General features: G+C 34.7%; 1 protein-coding gene across 1 annotated transcript in view; it reads left to right on the top strand.

Moving 5' to 3' along the window:
• Positions 1-23232, top strand: part of LOC124174222 (pineal opsin-like) — a 381380-nt gene that overhangs the window by 335044 nt on the left and 23104 nt on the right. Inside the window, exons 3-4 of the mRNA XM_046553317.1 lie at positions 3311-3506; positions 6952-7084. Of these exons, the coding sequence (XP_046409273.1) occupies positions 3311-3506; positions 6952-7084 (329 nt within the window). The remainder of the gene's footprint in view (positions 1-3310; positions 3507-6951; positions 7085-23232) is intronic.

Raw genomic sequence — 23232 nt, 5'->3', positions numbered from 1 at the left:
GGAGCATGAAGGGTCGAATAACGCTATTTTAGAGTTAAATTTAAGGTCTTTCCCTGAAATACTAAAATTTTATAGGAGAGTTTGGGATTGGTTATTTGGATCAATTTACATTTATTTAGTTCTTAGAAATTAAGGTTAATGTATTGTTTACAATATTGGTGTACATTCCGTTTCTTTACTCTGTTATTTGAGTGGACTTGTCATTCATTTGTTTGAATCTAATGCTGCCACCAGGACGTAGCGTACTCAACATAGTAGTAATATGTAACGAATAAATACTTTAAAATTGATAAACGAAGAGAGCACTTGCTTATTATCTATGAAACTATGCATTAGGCCACTAATTCTTACAGAGATTTGAAAAATAAACTGAAAAGGGAGCAAGATGGGGGTCTCATCTCCAATGTATCTTGATAAATATAATGTGAGAGCGTTGACGAGTGCGAGAAGAACGATGGATGGACCGTAACTGCTGCTAGAGTCTTGCGTGTTCTTTCAATTTCCAGCTCGCGTGCATGCCGGATCCAAGAAAGATGGGAGTCGCTGAAATGAGCCGCGGACTACTCTAGGCCTCCCGATACCATCGATCTTGGGGGCACTGACATTGACCTCAGCAGTTTTAGTAGTTTAATTCACGCAGGTTAAATTTCACGGGAAAAGCGGATATTGCAAACGGGCCTTACGCCACGCACGCGATGACTAAGCTTCAACGTCACGCTCCGCAACTGTGTAGGGAATTAGATATCTAATTTTAATTTGCGAAAATGGTAATGTAGCCTCTGAGAATTATTTCACAATGGGGTAGTTTCCTTCATCAAAGAAAACGAAATGCATTGATTGCGATTCCTTACCCACCATTAGCATATTCATAATATTAAAATTATTTGGTTTTAGAAATCCTAGGTTAGACGAATGGCAATTCAAGTTTAACCTCATTTGAAATAGACATTATTGGCGCCCATGCGATTACACTCCACGTGACGTCACAGGGACCTAGTTTCTATACAAGTAGATAGGAGTTTTACATTCTCTGAGATTATCAATGCATCCATGAGGCACAGAACTCAGGGAAACATCTCTTAATAATTACCCATTAAAATTACCTAAGTTCGGAAAGTTTCCTTCGTTTGATAGGGTAAAAATAATCCTTATTTAAGCCAAGAGCTATCTGCTAGCAGGGTACTCTGCTACCTGCTGGCAGCCTGCGTCGTATCAGCGCTCAAAGCCTTGCCCCAAGGTCACCTCACAAGGTGACAGCTGGACCCAGAAATACGTCACACGGACTTCCAGCATTCATACTTATCCGTCGCATTTTCGCGCGCTTGAAAATTTTCACTTTTCGTTCATTCGCGAAAAATAGATATCGTAGAATGAATAGATAGAATGAATTTCACGCTCTTAGATTTTTGAATTTCACGCTCTTAGATTTTCGAGTGAAAATCTAAGAGCGTGAAATTCATTCTGCAGGAGTAATAATCTTTCGATGTAGGCAATAAAAAAATGATAGGAAACCACCCTATTATGAATACATATTCTTTAAGAATATTGGTGTAAATATGATATCCTGAGGTTCCAATTATTGTCCTTTTTTATATGGACTGTGGAGAATTTTTAAAGAAGTTAATAAAATAATTCGTTTGTGATATTCTGCCGAATGTGAGAATGTGGAAGAATCCGTATCCATTTAACAACCCTTGGTGAGCACAGGAAGTCTTTCTAAATAGCTCTTATAGTGCAAAAGCAGTAGATAATTAGTTTATGCATGCCTTCTGTATGGCAAGCTTCCACCCTTGGATGTATTACGGTATTTTGCTTATTTCCACTTAGCTTTTTTGATTTTATGCGACTTTTTGGCATGGAAATCTTCACGAATTCGAAATAAATATTTAATTTAATACGGCTATCAGATATTTAAATTAATCTTATTTCTGAGTATTTTTCATTTTGACTAGGTGAACTTGTTTCCTACTTACTGGAAGGCTACAGTATTTGAACTACGTCGAAGACAGTTAATAAAATTTGTGTTCAACTAGAATAAATGTTTTTCAAAAATACACTGTAGATCCTGAAATATTTCATTTCTTTTAATATTTCTCTTCCCATTTCATTGTTATGGAAAATATATTTGTATTTTTGTACTATGCGGAGAAAAGTAAGCCATACAATGTCGTCATTTTCCTATGGTGTTACTCGCGGCTCCAGTCGCTACTAGACAGGCCTTATTATACATGTAACTGTGACTTAGTCTAGAAATGAACCCCTAATACAGATTACTATCCGAATCAGGAAGTTAATAAACCTAAGTGATACGCACTCTTAATTCAATGCCTTCGTGAAGTTGCTAAGAATTTTGACGTGTTGAACGCCATTAAATGTATTTGAAAGGTCTACCAATTCACATGTTTAAAATGCTGGATGATAACGATATTTTGCAAATCAAATATGTAAAGGACTCTTGCTAATATATTTATGTAATTTTAGAAATATCTCTGGGATTGAAACTTTATCTATTAAAATTGGTTCAGATAAGGTTATTTTGAGTTTTCGCAGGCATTCCGGTTTAAATATTTTTAAATTTATGTACGTAAAAAGTATGATTAACCTTTGCTAATGTGTCAATTTTTCTTCTCTCATATTTAATTTTACTGTTCTCACTTTTTAAATGACAGATTTTTACGGTATTACTGAGTTGCGATATCTCCATGTCTTTGAATTATCTATATAAAATATTACTCACTTGAATGACTGTTTCTTTTCACCTATTTTTTTGCATCGCAAAATAAAGTGTGTGCATTTTTCATTCCCTCTTTGATTAAGATTTCCAATCCTAATTTATTTCCTAGCTAATTCTTCGGACGCCTTCTGTTAGACATCAATTTGTTTGCCTTTTTATATGATACACCAATAACGCCAAACAGTGGCTGATATATGGGGGGGGGGGGGGGGGGTAAGAGGCTATATCCCCCCCTTGAATATCCAATTTTACACTAGGTATAATGGTAATTTTGTTTGGACCCGCAATACTGCTGGGTGGTTAGCAGGTTAGCCCCTACTTAGCCCCCCCTTATCCCTATCCTGGATCCGCCACTGACGCCAAATATATTTCCTGTCCATTTCATTGGGGCATTGAGGAGGAATACGAGGAATTTTTGCGACTTTGGTGTCTTTTAAAAATTTATATAAACTATTTTTATTGAATCCGTCAATGATAGTTTTTTTTTACTTTGTATTCCACTGATCTGTATAGTAATTTTTCAGAATATGTATTTATTGCTTGTCGTGATTCTGGTTTTTCAATTGGTATCCGTAGGGATCGCATCCATCACCACCCTGATGGTCCTGTCCTTTGAGCGCTACGTCATGATCAGCAAGCCGTTCCACGTTCGCCGTCTCAGCCAAAAGGGTGCGCTGGCGCTCATTGGCGCCATCTGGGTGTACTCGCTCGTACTCACCATGCCGCCGCTCTTCGGTTGGGGCGACTACGTCAACGAATCGGCCAACATCAGGTAAGCGGATAAAGCATAACAAATGTCATTTTTGAACAATTGTTACCCTAATGTTTCCGTTTATACGTATTTAAATGTTTTATATGTGCTGGAATTTGAATGATTACCTCGTTTCTCCAAAAAACATTTTATGTTAATTAGTTGTGCGGCTATTTAAAATTTTACTCCAATATCGGTGAACAATATTTTACAAAAATACGTGTAAACACTGCTATCCCAACATATACCACTGTGCTCAACCTATAGGAGATCAACTGATTTGTAGGTCTTTACGTGGGCCATAATGAGCAACCTTTCCTGTTGCACTACCCGATGGAGTATATAGCTGTATTTCATTTTTTCAGTTTAAGCTACGTTTTATCTATAATCTACTTAATCTTGAGCCATTTTGCCATCATTATAAATGATTTACCTCCGTCACATGCTGGTTTTAATAGTTCAAATTAAATTTCTTTCCGAAAAAGTTTTCACAAAAGTGCTGAAAGGATATTTTTTCGTGGGAAAATATGCGAGAAAAAATACTAGTTCCAAGCGAGAATTTTTTATTCCATGAGTGCTTAATGATGAGTAGTTTTTATATTCATTTGAATAAAATGGAGTATGTAAATAATGCCCGCCTCATTGATTTGGGAACAACAGGTATAGATGCCTTTTAAATTTCTCTCTTTTAAATCATTCAAATCCAAGCTGTTCATTTTTAGCCGATTTTCTCTGATCCCGTTGTGTGTGGAGAACGAATGGATATCAACCAACCGGATATTGCGCTGGTTCTTTTCGTTGAGTAAGTTTCCAAATGCCTCCTTGTTGTCCAATTTGGTGATAGTCCCATTAGGTAACGTTTTCCTCTCGTCGTATCGGTAAATGCAAACTCTAATTATGGAAAGGTGAAAAGTGGAAATCTAGTTATTTATCGGGCTCCAAGTTTTCGTCGCAGCGCATGAAAATTGCGAATAAGATGCCTCTGAGCTAAGTTCCATCAAACGCGAAATTGGAGCTCCGGAGGATCTGGAATATAGGCCACGGGCATTTGCCATTTCCTCGCGATCCTCCACGAAAAACATTTCCGTAATTGCTGCGTTCCCACGCTTGAATTCCTACCTCCGTTCAAGTTGGGTCCAAAGAGTCCAATGAAACAGCTGTAACCGAGTTAACACGTGAACAGCTGTCACATTTCATTATTGATAGTGATGTTTTTAATATAAACTATTGGATTAGTTAATCAATTTAGTCAAAAGATACATTTTTCAGCACTAGATCGTTTTCACATGTTAATCCTTTTTTTTGCGTCTTGAGAGGTATAATACTATTACAAAACCGAAACAATGTTTGTACGCTGTCACATTTCATTATTGATAGTATTAATTTTTTATAGAATCTCATGGATTACTTTACCAATTCAGTGAAAAATACATTTTTTTCGAATTAGATCGTCTTCACATCCCTACCCTTTTTTTTGCGTCTTGAGAGGTAAACTACTATTGCAAAACTAAAATAATGTTATCCTCAAGTGTCATCCAAGAAATATAACTAATAACAGAAGTTTTAGAAGCCCGAAAGTAATAACGGATATGAAAAGGAGAAATGACTGCACTTGGACGGGAGGATATATGCGCTGAAGAAATAATTAAAGGCAATTAAAAGGCAGTCTTGAGGAAGTTTCACATCACTGAAGAAGTTCTTGTGCTAATTGGAGGGAGAATAGATGCAGGAATGTAGGACATTAGGGTAAAATGTAATAAAGGTAATGTGACGGAATTTCATGCTGCGTTGGAAATAACGACCCAAGAAAGAAAAAAGGCATGGGCAAAGTGATTACTTTTCATTGATGTCATAATGTTCTGGATTGAAAAAAACACGAACATAAAAACAATCGACTAAATGCTGAGTAATATCGCGATTAAATAAAGTAATGATGTGATGCATATCATTTGGGGCCAAGAGCAATTCAGGTTCCGAATTATGTTCATTGAAAGACAGGGGTTAATTTGCAGAACAATTGCAATTATGAGCGCTTTTTAATCCGCTGCGTATTTCCATACATTATACATTTGGTAATCCATTATGGAAAGACCTAAAAAAAGAAAAACAGCATTTAAGCAGTTATTAAGGCGGCCAATGCTTGACACTGTTGAGGTAAATGCAATCATAACCTGGAAATATGGGTTAAAAAATGGGTTACGTTACAAAGACAGTTTCCTTCGGTATAATTCATAAGTGTACTTTATTACGGCTGTGAGATATGGCCAATAATTTTGGCGAAAAGAGTAAGGCTAGAAGTTTTTTTTTGCGGTGCAGCAAGTATGTTTAAAGGAAAGGGTATCGATCGAATGACCAGCAAGGGGTTGTAAAAGAAAGGCTAAATACTTCGGAATTACCGTGAATTTATGAATAATACAATCATCAATATTATTGGACATTATGTAGTAATATCGAGCCTTAAGATCCCTTAAGACCCTTTTGTCAAAGGAGGTGTAGTAGGTCAAAATACTATAAGAGATATCGGAATATAATAATGGATGCCACTGAAAAAGTGTCTCGTTACAGGGTCCAAAATTGCTGGAAAAAAGGGTTGAGTTGTATTCAATAGTTTCAACCGAGTGAGACATATTTAAGCTTGTCGTATTTAATGTATAATGTAATTCTTAAAATAACTGGGATCAACGAGATTAAATTATCTTGGCCATGATATTTTGAGCTAAAGTATTTAATAATGTATTGACGGAAATAGTTTTGTAAAATAATTGAGTTTTAATCATATTATTGCCAAAAATATGTTTTATCCTTAAATAATCAAGTTAGATATTTCTAGTAGCTGTTAATAAATTGATAATTGCATTCAATGAATAAATCCATTGCTGCTGAAACTCTTTAAGTCAGAATTTAAAAAAATATCGTAATGGTAAAATTCTATTGTTAAGCTTTTATAAGTAGTCTGACGAAAAAATAATCCATTAAAAACTTATAAGGTGATGAAATATCTCTTAGGAGCACGAGGAAAAACTGCCCTTACATTTTCACTCATTTTTTGGTAGCTTCTCAAAAGATACACCTAAATTAGTCTGTGTTCAGTTCTAAATAAAGTGGAATTAGTTTCAGCATATCAGTGTTTGACTTTGGCGATTAGATATGAGGTATGTTTAATGTATTAGGGATATATAATACATAGGATTCCAGAAGATTTCAAGGATATTTAACAAAAATTTTCGAATAATTTTATGTAACACCTAATCTCGGTGAAGTTGAGCGTTTTTAACAGTTGCTTCCTTAAACAAGATCGTTTTATTCTTTACCAGTATTTCTTTTGTGGATGCACGAGCTTGTAAATGGAAGGTAATATTGTAATTGTGCTTTGCTTACCACCAAGAAGACCTTATTCTTGCTGTGTTCATTTTCAGGTGTGCTTAATATCTTGTGGAACGATTCAACAAGAGAATTATTGTTTCAGTTGCTCCGTGAACTGGGAATCGAAGACGATGAGCGCCACAACCTACATTATCTTCCTGTTCGCCATGGGTCTCGTAGTCCCCGTTACCGTGATATGCTTCTCCTATATGAATATCATTTGGACTATGAAGAAGGTAAGTGTTTAATCCATGTATTCTGTATTCACAATATTCGGGTTTTCTTTTCACGGACTTCAAACAATGTGATATATGTGAAAAAAATTGATTGTCGCAATACCGAAATCGGTATTTCGACAGAAAAATTGTTTGATGTGTCTTAACTTCAATATTTGGTATTGATAAATTTAAGTAGCATGATGCGGTTGCATCTATTTAAAATTGCATTTGGAATTCAAATTTACAAAACTTTTGATAGAAACCACTTGCTAAAATCATAGCTGGTGATTAAACTAGTTATAAAAAATTTCATTTCCATATCTGTAAGTTAGGTATTATCCGAATGTTACAATTATTTTTATCACAAATTGCTATGAAAAAAAGAAAACAGATGTAAATAAGGAATATAACTTTCATATTTCATTCTGTATTTTATTTTATTTTGGTGCTTCATTCGATCTTGGTGAACCAAGAAAAAATGTACAAAATATGGCGGATAAAACCAAACGTTAGCGCGATTGCATTAAAAACCGTCACTAATCGAGAAAATGAAATTTTCTATTTTTTGAAATCAGAAGAAATTATTTCGAGATTATTGGTGCCTTTGCAGTCCTATAATACGAATTTTCTTTCTATGTATACATATATTTTTCAAACTTTTCTTTAAGCGACAATGCTATTTATTTTTGATGATAGAAGCGAAGCGATGATATATTTTTGGAAGCTACGTCGAGAATATAGGCTTTATCGTTTTTTTTGGATATAATTTTGAACGGAGTTTAAGCTAAATGAGTCAATATATATGCTTTATCACGTAGTTATAACGAAATATATTTTTATAGATTAATATTTCAAAACTATTTGAATATTCCGCCGTATTGCAAATTAAATTGTGAATTAATTTGAATTTCCCATGTTATGTCTAAAAATGCCTAATAAATAATTTATAGATGTTAATTAAAATAAAATAACCGATAACCTCATAAACACAACAGAAAAAATGAAATAATGTGTCTCATGTGGATATCTAGGTTCTAGCATGTTTTTTGCTTCCATGGGTTTTCATGCGCTTCCATGAGCTTTCTCATCGTCATATATTATTACAGAGATCAACAAACGTCTCAATCGTTAAATTTCCTTTTGATAACTGGATAATAGTATTGCATAGTAGAAATGATGAGGTGGTATTCTTCAGCCAATAATCAATATTGAAATAATGAGTAAGTAGTAGAAGTACTACGCTGTCATTCTGCAAACATCAGAAACATTTACGCATCTCAATCACAAGTCCAATTATGAAAGTTGTGTCGAAAGACAGCCAAAATTAATCAAAATTGTCAAAAGTATTCATGGAATATTGTACAGAAAGAAGTAAAATATTTGTTGACAAAGTGTCATTTCTTTCATAACTGCCCTGCAAATCTTAAATGTATGGCCATATCCGTTGTGTTCACTTTTAATTTTACCGGTGAAGGAAAGCAAAACATTGAAACATATGTGACATAACGTCAAAACCACCACACAACCGGGGGGCAATTATTGATTACATTCAAAGTATGATATCAGTTTCTCAGTTTATGGCTAGGCCCATGAACACTACCTGAAAAAAGAATTGGACGTATAAGCATTCAGGATAAACCATTTTAAGTACTTGCGTTCGATGAACGTACGAAGAAAATATAAATAAACGGTTTTGTACCAATCATAATATCATAGCATTACAACAAAAATGGATTCCATTTCAGTTACACAACACAGTAATATTGTGGAGACAGCTCTATATGGAATTTCTGTGCACGAGGACATAGGTAATAACTACTAAACTCACATAGTGAATTTATCTATTGCAGAAATGTAATTCCTAAATCATAATCTCCAGCTATCACTAAATCCCTTGGTATCAATTAATAATCAACCGAAATGAGTTGGCACTTTAATGCCTTTTAGGATTATTACTTCCCACTACAATTTCCATCTTTCCGGCGTCGGCAGTGGAAAGGTCAAGTTTTCGTCTGACGGAGTAGCAAGTTCATATTCCACCTGGAAATTGTTTTTACCACTCAGGACATTGATATTAGTAATTCTTCACCCTCTATAGAAGTATTTGACTAACTAAACAAGGACTCTATTTCCTTCTTTACTTAATGAAATAAGTTGTTTATAAATATATAACTGCAATAAAACATTTTTAGCCATTAAAGTCCTAAATTTCGTGAAAATTCTGAGAAATGTTGATTAAGAAAAATCTTTTGAACATGGAAGTTGGCATGGAGCAAGGCAGAGACCAAATTGGAAACGCTTTTATCTAGAAATCTGATGAATATTCATTTTAATTTAACTTTAATGTGACCAACAATTTCATGACTATTTAAAACCCCACCTCTTATAAATCAAATCAAACTCGACATCACGTACTTTTTCCCCTAGCCCTTTATAATTTTATTTTATTATAATAATATTTTATTAGTTTTGTTACATAGATATATTTATGCATTATATTTTTATTAATAAATCTTGAAATCTCTTAAATCTATACATATTAAAGGGAGTCGAAAATCGCGTTAGTTAGAACACTCATAACTTGAGAGCGGCTGCACTGATTTTAATGATATTAGGTTATTTAGATTCGTCCCCGGATAACAAACAAAACATTAAAAAATAGGAGAAGTTCACAAAAAATTAATATTTTTCTTACGAATTTGTTTTTAGGAGTTGGTAACACTACAACAAATGATAACTTCGTCAAAAATACAAATTAAATTTTTGTTTTGTTTTTACCAATTCCATGACTGAAAATCGTAAAACTAAAATTTTTACTGTTAAATATATGTTCAAATATTGAAATTGTATTTAAAAAATTTAATTCGAGCTAATTGTAAGCCCGTCTCGAGTTGACACTCCACTACCGTGTTTGTAAACAAATCTCCAAGCAGTTGTTGACAATCGGTAATGTCCGTGTTCCTTTCGACGAATCGAGCAGTTTGATTTCACTTCCTCGGAATGTTTGCAAATTAGTTTCATCGGAAGGTGATTTCATCAACAAGTTATTCCCGAATATGATTGATCACCACAAAAATCACAAATGGTTGATTGAGCGAGCAATTTCCACGGCCTAGAACGAAGATATGGATGACTCAAACTAGGTATATCAGGATCAAATAGTTGGTACTCTGCATGAATTCAAATCTTTTAGCTGTGTAAGAAACGAAGACGAAGTCACCAACTAAACGAACCAAAACTATCCAACGGAACGTGTTTAGTGATTAAAAAAACTGATAATGAATGTGATTCACGCGACGATACTCAAGGAAAATTCAAAGATGAGGAAGTTCTTATTCCGATGATTCCATGATCCCAACTTATATGCGCCTTTGAGCTTATACGAATTTCAGTTCGTGTTGCATTCATGATGGTGATTAACAAATCACAAAGTCAATCTTTCAGTGTTTGTGCTCATATGCTCATGAAACACCTCAGAATTTATATGTATTATGCTCACGAGTAGGCAAACCATCCGTTTAATCTCTTTCTTCGCTTCGCTATATTTATTTTGATTCATCTGCTATATCTTGCGCCTCATAAAAAAGAAAAATTGTCATATAAAAGGAGGTGCTTAACTCGAGAGATTAAACCCCGATGTGTAGGTGCAGTGGTACGTTTATGCAGTGCACTTCCCTGAACCGAGTTATAACTAGCGCGCCACTAGAATAGGACATATTAATGCTTTATATGGGCTTTTTACGAGATTTGAGCATCAGTCAATAATCGGTCTAGCACGGCACAAACTTGCACCAAGAACGGGTTTGACATTAATAATAGCTTTATAATATCACAGTGTCTTAAATTTCCAACGTTAAAATAAAAAAATAGAAAATTCATTCAAAAAATCTACGTATACATGCATTGGTCTTCGTCCCCGCTTGGTTGTGCCTGGCCTACCACCGTACAATTAAAAGCTGAAGTTTGGAGAAGCAGGACTGCTGTCGTGCGGTGGTATTTCAGGATAAGCCATTGATTAAATGAGGCGGTTTGCTCGTTCACCTTTTGGATGTTCAAATACCTATTTTTTGGAGCGCCTATGCCATAATTTGGCCACTAGGGAAAGGTTCTTGGAGTCTCAGAGATTTTTTATCGAAATTAAAAATTAAGAGCAAAGTAGGTATTTACCTGCTTGGGAAAATTGTTCTCAGTGAGTGCTCGTGACGTCATTTCGTCCATAGTTCATAAGAATCATGACGATCTGCCCCTAACCATTCACGACTAAATCGAATAAAGTAAATGAAATAATGTTGCTACATTTGTCTACGAAAGCAAGTCGTTTTTGTGAGGATCGTCTCCCTTTAAAGTTGAGACTTTTATGCCATGAAATCTTTGATAAAATCTCATGGCACAAGTCTAAGAAAGTAATTGTGTGCTTCTTTTTAGTGCGTTTTTATTTTTTCTTGTGAAAATATTTGAAAACTTATTTTCTTCAGTTGTGCTATGCATATTTTTCTAAATTTTGAAGAAAATTTATAGAAATATTTAAGTTCATTTATACTTTTACCGTGTATTATATTATCGTATATTAAAATTTGTTTTCCCTGGGTAAATGTTTTCGATGTCCTCCAAAATATGCCCTTTGGCAATTACCAAATTGTCTTTTTTCAAAATGAAGTGAAATAAATTTAAAATAAAATAGAATTTATGCCATAGTATTTGCATTTTCCACATGGATTTTCTCTACCTCGTTACTGTGATTTTATGGAAATTATAGCCAATGGAATCAGTTTCATACGTCTGTAAAATTCCGTTTTGTTTGATTAATTTAAACTAATATTTATGTGTTTTAACCTCTTTTAAATATTTTACGTACCTTTTCCGCATTTTCTCGATCCAAATTCCTTTATATTTGAGCCTCTTATCATGCACATGTTTCCAACTTCAAAAGAGGATTCAGATTACGGGATAGCGGAGGAAAGATCGAATAGATTTTTGTGTAGTTTCAAAGTATATCAGAGAAGAGGTTAAAGGATGATAAGGCACTTTTCAGTTTGCATTTAAACAGTCGTGGGGTTATATGTAAATTTGGAGCACTGCTATGTCAGCGTTTTTGGGCCAATTGTTATTTTTTCGTTCGAAATCTATGTATCTAGGTCACGTATTTGCTTTTTATGGTTACAAATCCAGGATGTTATGTGAACGCGGCGTCACATTGGTATGTAAATTCTAGTTTTTTTTTCTGGTGAGGAGATATATGTTCCAATAAATAATAAATAAGAATTTTATTTATTTTAGCTATTCCAGCAGATAAATTTCATTAAGTTTGCTCCCGATATTTTCCAATGTTTAATTGGATCGCATTTGCAAGATTCTGACAAAGTTCACTAGAGTAACCGTTGAGTGTAAACAAAATTAATCGAGGATGAATGTACTTGGGATCAAAATTCCGCGAATAAAAATCAACGCTTGAAAAACATGTTAGTTGTTTGAATAAATTATTTTATAAATTAAGGGCATAATAGTCTTTGTACAAGGTTTATGCATTTTTCTAAATTACGGACAATACGAAATAATTGTTTCGAGCTGCTTGCATTCTAGCATATTATTTTATCGAAACATTCGAGTAAAGTTAATAGGATTATGAACCCTACCTTAGTTCCTATTTTGTCCACATATTTATTTAAGCGCCTCCAAGATTATATTTTATGAATGGGTAAATTATTTCCTCTGTAAACTCCAAGCGATTATTCTTCGAATAATTCTTTTCAGTATGTCATATTATTCTTAATGAAATTTTTGTTTTCAATGATAAATTTATTAGCTAGAGCATTAACGTCCCTATAATAGCTGCAAACTAATTCACTGATTCTTTTGAAGGCGGACGGTCATGAACTATTTAAAACATCATAAATTCTCTCTATTCTGATTGTTCGATGAATGAGCGCTTTGTATTTGAATAAATACTCTATTAATACATACATATATAGCACATGGGCATTAAAGTCTAATTTAGAAAATGAAGGCATTTAAAGACTTCGTAAATTACCAAATTTGACGTAAATTTATACTATAGTTCTAATTTAACATAGCTTTTATGGAGTTGCCGATTAAATAATTTACAAATATAACAGGAGAATATATTAGGCAGTGCTTTAGTGATTTGTTGGAAGAAAGCATGAGCTTGATCTATTTTTACATTGCTTAAAGAATTGTCCTAGTCAGGTTCTCCGAAAAAATATTTAAAAGTCTTTTCCTGATTTACAAAGTGAGTCTAATTTATTGCACGGCGTCACGCAGGAAACATTTTCGACTCCTATTTAAATCTAATCCGTACCTGGCCTTCAAAAATACAATTTAATGGCGGTAATTGGGTAAAGTAACGTCCATTGATCTTCTAGAGATGACACTTTGCCCTTGTAGGCATCGTAAGTTCTGTAAAAGAGATTGCTGGAACAAAAATCTAAACAATTGAGTCACTAACACCGATATGCATATTCTATTTTTGATATAGTACGGTGGTATACTGGTGCATGATACTGGATAATAATAATGAAATTAAAAATAATATCTTAAAACACATACACATTGAAAATAATTGATTTCCAGTTGACGCTTGTGGGCTCTTCTGCGGATGCCTCTATTTATTCATATTTTCCTGTGTTCAGATTTCTCTGTGTATTCCTTAGAATTCCGAGCTACGCAGGTTATTTTGGCTTTTACTTCTTTAAGCTATGCTTTTATCAGTAGGAGAGAAGTGCGATTTTTCCGTGGATTTGTGTGTAAAGACAGTATATGAGCGCTGCAGTGAGTCTTTCACTTACGCCAAAGTAGCCTACTTGCCTGTATAAATATTTTAATTAAATAATTTTTTTGCACTCACAAATTATTGATAACGTTTAACCTGAGATTTAATGAAATTTACGGTAAAATATTGATGTAAATATTTCCATTTCAAAACGTTATGTGAATTATAAAAGTTGCTGTATTTTTCCATACTTAAATAAAACAAAAATGACGACAAGATTTCTCGATAAGAACTTTTTAAAACGTAATTGCTTGATGTAGCAATGATAATGCTAAATATTATAAAACCTTGTAGTTGCTTTCATTTATTTATGCAAATCTTATATATGCTTTGATAGGTACAGAATTTTTTATCTAAATAAATGTAAGTGCTGATGAAGAAAGAGAAGAAAGTCGTTTGCCATAAATTATCTCCATTATTTACGTACACACAAGCGTCGGTTTTTTTTTCGCCGGGTTCAGATACTTAATTATTATTACAGGTGCTTAACACTAGATCTACCGATGGAGTCATTTTGACTCCTCGCCATTTTTATTTCTCTGCCCTGTCTAAAATTTTCCGAAATCCGGCCTGAAATTCCGTGACTTTTATTCATTTTTGACACAAAATAAGGCTTTGCGATTAAAATCATTCTAGAAAATAAAATAGACCACGTTTTTCAAAATTTACCTTTGACTACCAAAGGGAGTCATTTTGACTCCCTAATGTATTTTGCTTGTCTTTTCACCAAATAGTAATATTTATTCAAGTGTTTATCTCTTCTTATGTTAATAATAATTAATTGAAATCAATCAATGGATTGAATATACAATTATTTTCCTTTTGGCCCATATTTGCGAGACTTTGAAAGCATTTCTTATTTTACGGGTCTGTGTTTGGATCTACAAACTATGTGAATGTCCTGATATTATTTTACCTTGCGATAAAGTGGTGAATATGTAATTCGTAGCATTTTCAAATTCATGTGTTCAGAATCTGTCGTTTGTGCCCCTTCTCCCTTACCCTTTCCTTCTCGCCGCCCACCTTTGCCGCCGCCCGCTAATACTGTGTATTGCGCTGCAGCACTATTATTTCAGCCTTGACTGCGTGGAAGTTGATTTTCAAATATGAAAAAGTACCTTTGATATACTGATTCCCCAGAAAAATAGATACACTGATGAACCAGGAAAATTAACCAGTAGAATGAAATAAAGTTACTGTCCTAGCACGTTCTGACAGCGCTGGCTGCCGGGTGCCGCACAGGAAAACCGTGCGCTGTCCTTTGCATTGGTGAATCCAGTGAACTCTCTAGTGGACTGCAAAACTCCTATGAAGCAAGGATTTTATTCTTCCTGACTGGCAGTATGGCTAGAAGAAGTAGTCGAAGGCGTGAAGAAGTCCTATCTATGTTGCATTCTATACCCGAAGGTGAATCGGAACGCGAAACAAAAGATCATTTCGGCTGTGACGAAGTCGAGGATTTTATTCCTCAAAACGTTTCTAGCGAGTCTGAAGATTCAGACGAAACGCGTGCAAAATATAAGCAGTAATTTACATTTACTTCCCCTTTCATAGGTAGTTACAAAAAAAGGTATTATCTACGATTATTTATCGATTCGTTTATACTGACTCACATAAAGCGATGTACAATTGTGGAACCACGCAGGCAAAATTACGAAGATTTTACTCTTTACGATGTGGAGCTAGTTGCATGTATAGCCATATTTTATGCCTGTGGAATATCAGGTACAAATGATAACTCTATTGAGAGTATTTGGTCAAACGACTGGGGAATACCATTTTCTACAACGAACGACTAGGTTTGTTAACATTTTGCAATGTCTAAGATTTTATGAGAAATCTAATCGATTCCAGCGGCTCAAAACTGTCAAGTTTGCCCTCTTTTCAATAGTGTGCGATAGTTTCATAGAGAATTACATTGCTTGTTACAAATCTGGTCCGTACATTATAGTTGATGAACAACTTTTTCCCAGTATAATTAGGTATATTTCACTCTGTACATTCCTTATAATCTGGACAAATACGCCCATGAATATTGGCTACCTGTTGACAAGGATAGCAAATATCTTGCAAACGCCTTCCCTTATGTTGGAAAAGGTAATTCACTTCATGCAGATTGCCGTTTAGCAGTACTGAAGCTATTGCAACCCTTTCTGAAAAAGGGCGAAATGTTACTGTATATAATTACTTTACCTCAGTCAAACTCGCTGAACAGCAAAAAATCCAGAGTACTAGCATTGTGGGAAATGTAAATAAAAGAGAACAGAAGAACCAAAGGAGATGAAATCACAAATATACCACCAGAACGTCTACTCAGTGACAGCCTACCCACTTGTTGGAAAATACTCCCGACTTAGCAGATATTCATAGATAGTTTGCAATGAGACTACCTAAATCATTCCGCCCAAGCCGTTTTAGAAAAAGCTCGTTACAGAGTTCGCTCCTCATGTTAGATGTAGATAAAAGCGTTGCGTGTCCAATGCCGCAGATTCTTCTGACGGGTTTCTGCAAAATAAGTATTTCCAGGCAAAACCAAAGTGCAAAAATAATCGATCAGTTGGGAATTGTATGACCAGCCAAAAGTCCTTGTGTGGGCAATGAAAATGAACGACAATGCTTGAACTCTAAAGCACCTTAGACAAATGCGTGGCGTATCAACAGCATTTGTTTTTGCTTTATTTAATTATCTTCCCAACTTCCATGTAGCTAAGTAATATTTTTGATCATTCAAACAATATCATAAAATGTGTTGAAAAGTCTACATTTGCTGTTTTATCTAATTCCTCTATTAACATTCTGTTAAAACAACATAATATGTAAGAAAACAGAATTTCAAAGCAACACTGTCGAATTTCGCATTTTTTTAAATTATATTTTTTTGTTAAAACGACGTCTGAAATATTGTAAAAATCAACAAAAATGATAAACTAATACAATGTATCAATAAAAACCGACATAAACTGCAAAAATAAACAATTATAAGGTAGGAGTCAAAATGACTCCATTCGGTAGTTCTAGGGGGGGTGTCAAGTCCGGTATTTCTAGTGTTAAATGACTAGTTACATTCTAGCTTAGGCCCGATAATATGTTGTCTTTAGAAAGATATTTTTATAAGAAAAAGGTCATAGCGTTATCGAGTATGAAACAAATCACCCGAGATAATCATTCATGGAGAAAAAACCGTAATTTTCATATACTAAGAATCATTAAAGGATCATATATATTTTTTAAGAATTATAAGTGCTAATTTATCTCCAGCGGTGAGCGTTTAAATCAGGTAGAGAGCTGCATCAGATTCGTAGCTGAACGAACACCCAGCTAAAGATAACCACTTCGTCTACGAAAAATTATAAACACTTTTCCTTGGGAGCGAACGCAGTGGCCAAGTGTCACTTTGGTCCCGAGAGGTCAGAAAAAGGTTGCCGCATTCATTTTTATTTTCTCCGAAACTTAATTGCGAGAGGTGAGTGAGCCTCCTAGTACTATCTTTTATATTACTTGAGGACTCGCATGTTTTTCAGGAAACGGTCGCTTTCAGGAAATAGACCGGTGCACATGTACACTAGTATCGGCTTTATTCGAGCTAAGTAGAACAATTCTCGTATGTTTCAAAGAAGTTCCTCCGTCTTTCTGATATTAAACTATTTTTTTTCAAATAGTAATTTCTTATCTACTGTGTTTCACGTCGTGTTTCATCTACCAAGCCAATTTGCCTTTCGAAAAAGCTCGTTGAGGCTTGCTTTCTCTATAAGCTTCTATTTTATCTTCAATTATTAGAAATTTGTTGATAAAGTTCTCTCTATCAATTCTTTCATCACTGCAACAGTTTTATAAAATTTAGTGTTCATTTTGTATTTGCCCTAGATTTATGTAGTGCACGTGCGTAAGATTTTCTGCAAGTTCACCACCTGTTTAAAACACGGATTTAAATAAATCGCGGATATTTGGTGCCCTGTAGTCACCTACTTTTTCTCAAATGGCTAGCTTAGTTACTCACTTGTTTTACTGAGATGGTCGTATTAAATCATTCCATGATATATCGTCATAAAAAATAACGCTGAAAATCCATCCTATAGCGAGATTTATATGGGATAGATGGCTGAATTTTGTTTCCCCCTATTTTTTATACTGAATTTGAGGCAAATTTTAGTATCACAGCGTCATAGTGGTGTTGTATAAACTTCTCCATTTCCGTGATATCACTCGCAAATGAATCAATGTCAAGGTCGTCTTTCAGCCTTGAGGCCCGACATGGGTCATCAACTAGCCTATTTGGGGAGGGTTATTTCCTTGCATCTGAAATTGACCAAAGGGGTCATTTTCTCATGCATACAACGGCTGAATAATCGCATGGATTTGTTTGACAGAATGGTTCACAATCCATCGAGCTGGGAGTCAATGAACGTCGGGAAGCTTAAAAATTTCCATTTATGCCTTCAATGGAATCCTGCTGCTTTCCGGCCATTGGTCAGGTTCGAAAGGAATGATGTTGGAAACTGTTGGAGTGCGAATGATTAGGTAATTCCCTTTGTTACGTTTTTGATATGGCTTATTATTTCACAGAGATTGTGTAATATCTCCGTAATGGCAAAAAGAAACAAATGTAATGTTGATAGTATAAAAACAAACTAGGTGAAACTAGGTGCTTTTAGTGCAACTTTTCTTTCATAAGGCGGACCAATAACATTTTTTGACTTATTATTCCTCCCTTTACTTAAACGTACACCATCCCAGGTTTGATTATATTAATTATTTACGTTCTTTGATTAGGTTTTTGAGAACAATGGCTTAAGAGTTATGAAAACATTAACACAATGGGAATAAAATTAAGTTTACAGCATTGTATTTTAACAGCAACCTCAAGTATAAATAGCGTTGAAATATCAAAAATTAAGTGGTATTTATTTTTATTACGACATACTCAGAGTTTGGATATAACATGTTAAGTATAGAATTTTGCTGCAAGTGGTTGCCGTAATACCCAGTTTTTTTTTTCGCAATTACATTTGAGTCCACTCAAATAAGTTAGATTTTTTTTGGATGGTCATGAATACATCGGGGAACTAAAATGTAAATGGGCGTACGATAAAACGTTTCTTATCCTATCTAAAAATAGGTAATACCTTTTATTTTGTGATTAAATGACATCTTACGATGACTAAGTTACCATTTCTGGAACAAGCATTCATGCTCCTGTCTCCTTGAATATCATTCGACCTACTAATATTTCTAGGTAAATGTTTTTTACCCATCGAATCAGCTATGGTGTGATGTACAAATAGGTTAATGGTTCGCAAAATATTTAGGACAAGATTCACTGCCCCTGCTGCTTCTCTGCTGAGTGCTGAGATCTGCTTCTCAGAGAAATTGAGTTTCACTTACCGATTTTGTTGTTCTAGGTTACTTGCCACCATTATTTCTTGCCGAATATGTTTCCAGATGTAAATACTGGTAAATTGTCGTAACATTACGTTTTTTTACTTTTTGCAATCGATTTATTTAGGTTGCGATTATTTATTCATCTGTTAATTATATATTAATTACGTGCTGTCCCCGGAAGTTCCAGTCGGTCAGTATCTCGCGCACCATATCCTGAGGATTTATGGAGGAACTTGTTAGTAACAATTATTTTCATAATATCCATGCTTCATAATAAATTTTTGACTCACTTAATTTACCTTTGTGTTAATAAGTGCCATTTATAAATTGAGTTCGCGATTAGAATAACTGTCATATTCCAACGGGCGACATGTAGATGACTCAAATCAGCCATATTCATGTTGATATTGCTGATACTCAGAAGCATGATAGTCATATTTTCACGAAATTAATGAAGCTTATAACTTATGTTTACTTATTATTATTCGTAAGGATATAATATATTTTGATATGATGTCCTTTAAAATAATAGCAGTATGGTAAGGAAGAAAATTTTCTATTATAATACACCCCTCATTCTGAGACGCAAAAAGATGTTTTTTTTTTACAATTTCTCTTGCAATCGAGCGAGAGTTATGAGTGTATACTGTATACGTAGGGTGAAAGGCGTGAATATTTGCAACTACCGATCTAATCCCGTGTGAGTCACGCTTTTGTGTACAATCACTTTTTTATGGAGGCGGAATATCCGTAAATGTGTGGTGAACAAATAAACAGATCGCGTTATACTTTCTGATTTTGGAAGTCACTTCTGCATCCCGGATTATGCTAATTTCCTCTCTCGAAAGCATTTGAAAATTTTGTATCAAATCCTGCAAATTATTTGATGTTTGCTCGCCGTAGCTGCTTCGGAAAAAAAAATATTCATGGCACGTTTTATGCCGTGAAATTGAGTTTCCTGCTTCGACTTGTCTTATAGATTAAATGTCATAATTCCTATTTCAACTGCTGCTCACACGTCATTCGTGAAAGGCTGTAATTTGCAAATAATTTTGTTTCTCGGGGTAAACCAATCCTTGTAACCGTGATTTTCAAAATAACTTTTAGGGCGTCTATTCATTTTGCCCGGCGGGAGGAAACACATAAAAACTTTATGAAGTCATTTGTCATCGCCATTATTCAAAACAGTATCGGAACGAGACCTATCAAAGAGTTGCAGTTTTTAATTGAGCAGTACATTCTATTGTAGAGCTTTTTATTTCAGATTTTTAACTAGCAGCAGCAAGCAAGAGCAGCTTCGGTTCTTTACAGCAAAAAAATTAAAATAATCTGAAATTTATACGAAGGTGTAATTCCACTGAATTTTGGGGTGACTTTGACTCACATGTTGCGAACGATATTTTTTCAATTAAATTGAATTAGCATAATATTTTATTGAAAATAGTGCTACAAGAACTTATTTTGATAACTATCTGAAGCCTAAAACAATTTTTCTGACCTCTCCATATAAGATTTATTAAAGAATTATTTATAAATAACGCCAGTTGGAAATTCTTTCCTTCTTCTGAGCTTATATATGATAACTTTGTACTACGAATGTAGATAATCCAGGTAAAGGTAATTGTCCCTTCGTGTACAGTAATAATCGAATGTATGATACGGTGTTTACTTGACCTAACAGTTTTCCTGTCAAAGAAATGAAACCAAGTCACCGCATCATGAGAATTTGAGGGGAAGGAAAAAGGAAGGAAAGGAAGATTATTCAGGTTGCAAAAAATAAAGAAACTCGATGTGAAAGCGACAATGTTTGCTCAAGGCAAGGACCCCGACGTATAAATACGGTAAAAGCCCTTCTGTCGGGGCAGGATCGAACATTTCGTGTTTTTCGTACAAGAGGGTTTACAAGTCCACCGCTAGAATTGTTGTCCCGCACCGCGCGTATTTAAATCAAATTTCAAAATCGCCACTCGTGGCGCCACCAGTTATCCATATCCACTTTTCGCGAGGAAATACTAAGCAGTATTACATAAATGAACCAATAAAGCGTATAAACCACACATTTAACGCATGGGAGTTGATTTTCGACTAAAAAAGACTAATTCCACTATGGTTAATGGCGTGAGTCTCACTGAACGAGATACCGCTGACGCCGTCGAATAAAATGTGCGCGGAACGGCAACAGATATAACGCTTAACCGCCTAGTTCTTGGGCCTCCTTGGATCCTACAAAACGACGAAATAATAAGTTTATCATTTATAAGAGTTTGATTTGTAGCGCTGCAAATAAATGCCAAAGTTTTACCTTTTTTCGTGCAAATTATTGATTGATAGTAGTATATAATTAATGAAATCAAGTTTTCGTAGGTTATTGCCCCGGCCCGTCTCCCCACCCAAATTGGACCTCTCCCTTCAATTAATGTTTCCCGTCTGCTCCCTGTCAGTCTATAAACTGCTCATAAATCTTATTCCCATCCTTCCTTTCCCTCGCTTACCCAACATTCTTCTCTCTAACTCTCCCGGTGTTAAGCCTCTTCTCACGGTTCATTACTGGAACCATCCAAACCTTGTATCACCTCCGTATCTCATCTAGAAGACTCCTCTCCTCAATATCACATCCCTACCCTGCACCACTTTGTGGTAGACGAAAAAACAAACGGAAAATTTAAGAAAAAATGCAGTGCCTACGAATAAACTTGGTACCAAAAACAAAAAATTCCCATCAAATGTTGAAATTTGCTTTGTATTTTTTCATTTATATTCTCACTGGATGTACCATAAAAATTTTTCGGTCTCTCCTAGTGAAGCCATAGTCACAGAGTTTTATTCCTAAATGTGTTTATTTGTGTTTGCATGGCTAAATGGAAGATATTGCATCATAAAGCGGGAGACATTTCAAGAATTCCGTGCTTGAAAGTGAGTTGAAAGCATATAATTTTTTCAAATATTGAAAACAAAAAATTGAGGATCATTTCCAAATAAAAGAAATTCCATTAAGTTTTGACGACCAGAAATCTACTGATACTGTGTAGCGAGTTAAAACAAAATTATGAAATTACCGATGCAGGGGAAAAAAACTTTTTTACTTCAGCGTTTTGGGTGATTATTTTTCTTATTACAATTTCGTCTCTTGGTGTTCTTTCTGGTTTATGTAAAACACCAAGGGAGATTTTTTTGGTGCTATGCAAACGGCTTTACTCAGTTCACAATATTTCTTCGTGCATTTTTTCTGATTTGTAGAATTATGGTAAATGAAGGAAGTCAAAATATTATTTATGATTATAAACAATTAGATAAATACATTGATGTTTCCTTTTCCACACCTATACCATTCGTTGATTCAGAAAATTAATTTTTATTTTATTAATTCCGATTAAGTTAGTTTTAAATTGAGCATTTTACGGATTTCCTCGTTCTCTCAGCTTCTGAACTTGAAATTTCCTCTTGAATTCACCATTAGGACTCCTCCCTTTCATTATATCAATAAATCTTCTTCTGTTCCTTCCCCAACCCTACTTGCTAAAAATTCTTCAATTTAACACAGTTTTTAACACCCCTTACCCATTCATTACTCACTTTATCCAAACTATATATCTTCTCCCTATCTCTTTCCGAAGATTCCTTTAATCGCCAAATTTTTCTAAAACTTCACTGTTCTTCTTTATCTACGTTCACTTCACCTTCTACATTCTTCTCCACGCCTGCATCTCGAAGAACCCCAGTCAAAAATGGAAGAAAATTTCAATGCCATTTGTATTGATAGTTATTATTATTTAGAGAGGGAGCTTAGATAGTTATTATAAAACGACTATTCTAATTCCTTCAAGTTGTCATAGTAGTGAAGGAAAACTCGGAAACGGCCAAAAGAGAATTATGACTCAACATCAGACTCAAAACCAGACGAGCAGGAAGACAATGTTAGCCATTCCACAGATGGTCCTCCTCCAGAGCGAGCGCATCGAACCTTGATCACATCGACCAAATTTGAACTCGTTGCCAAATT

This window comes from Ischnura elegans, chromosome 2 (genome assembly GCF_921293095.1).
Source record: "Ischnura elegans chromosome 2, ioIscEleg1.1, whole genome shotgun sequence".
NCBI lineage: Eukaryota > Metazoa > Arthropoda > Insecta > Odonata > Coenagrionidae > Ischnura > Ischnura elegans.
This window is presented reverse-complemented; position numbering and strand designations above follow the sequence as displayed.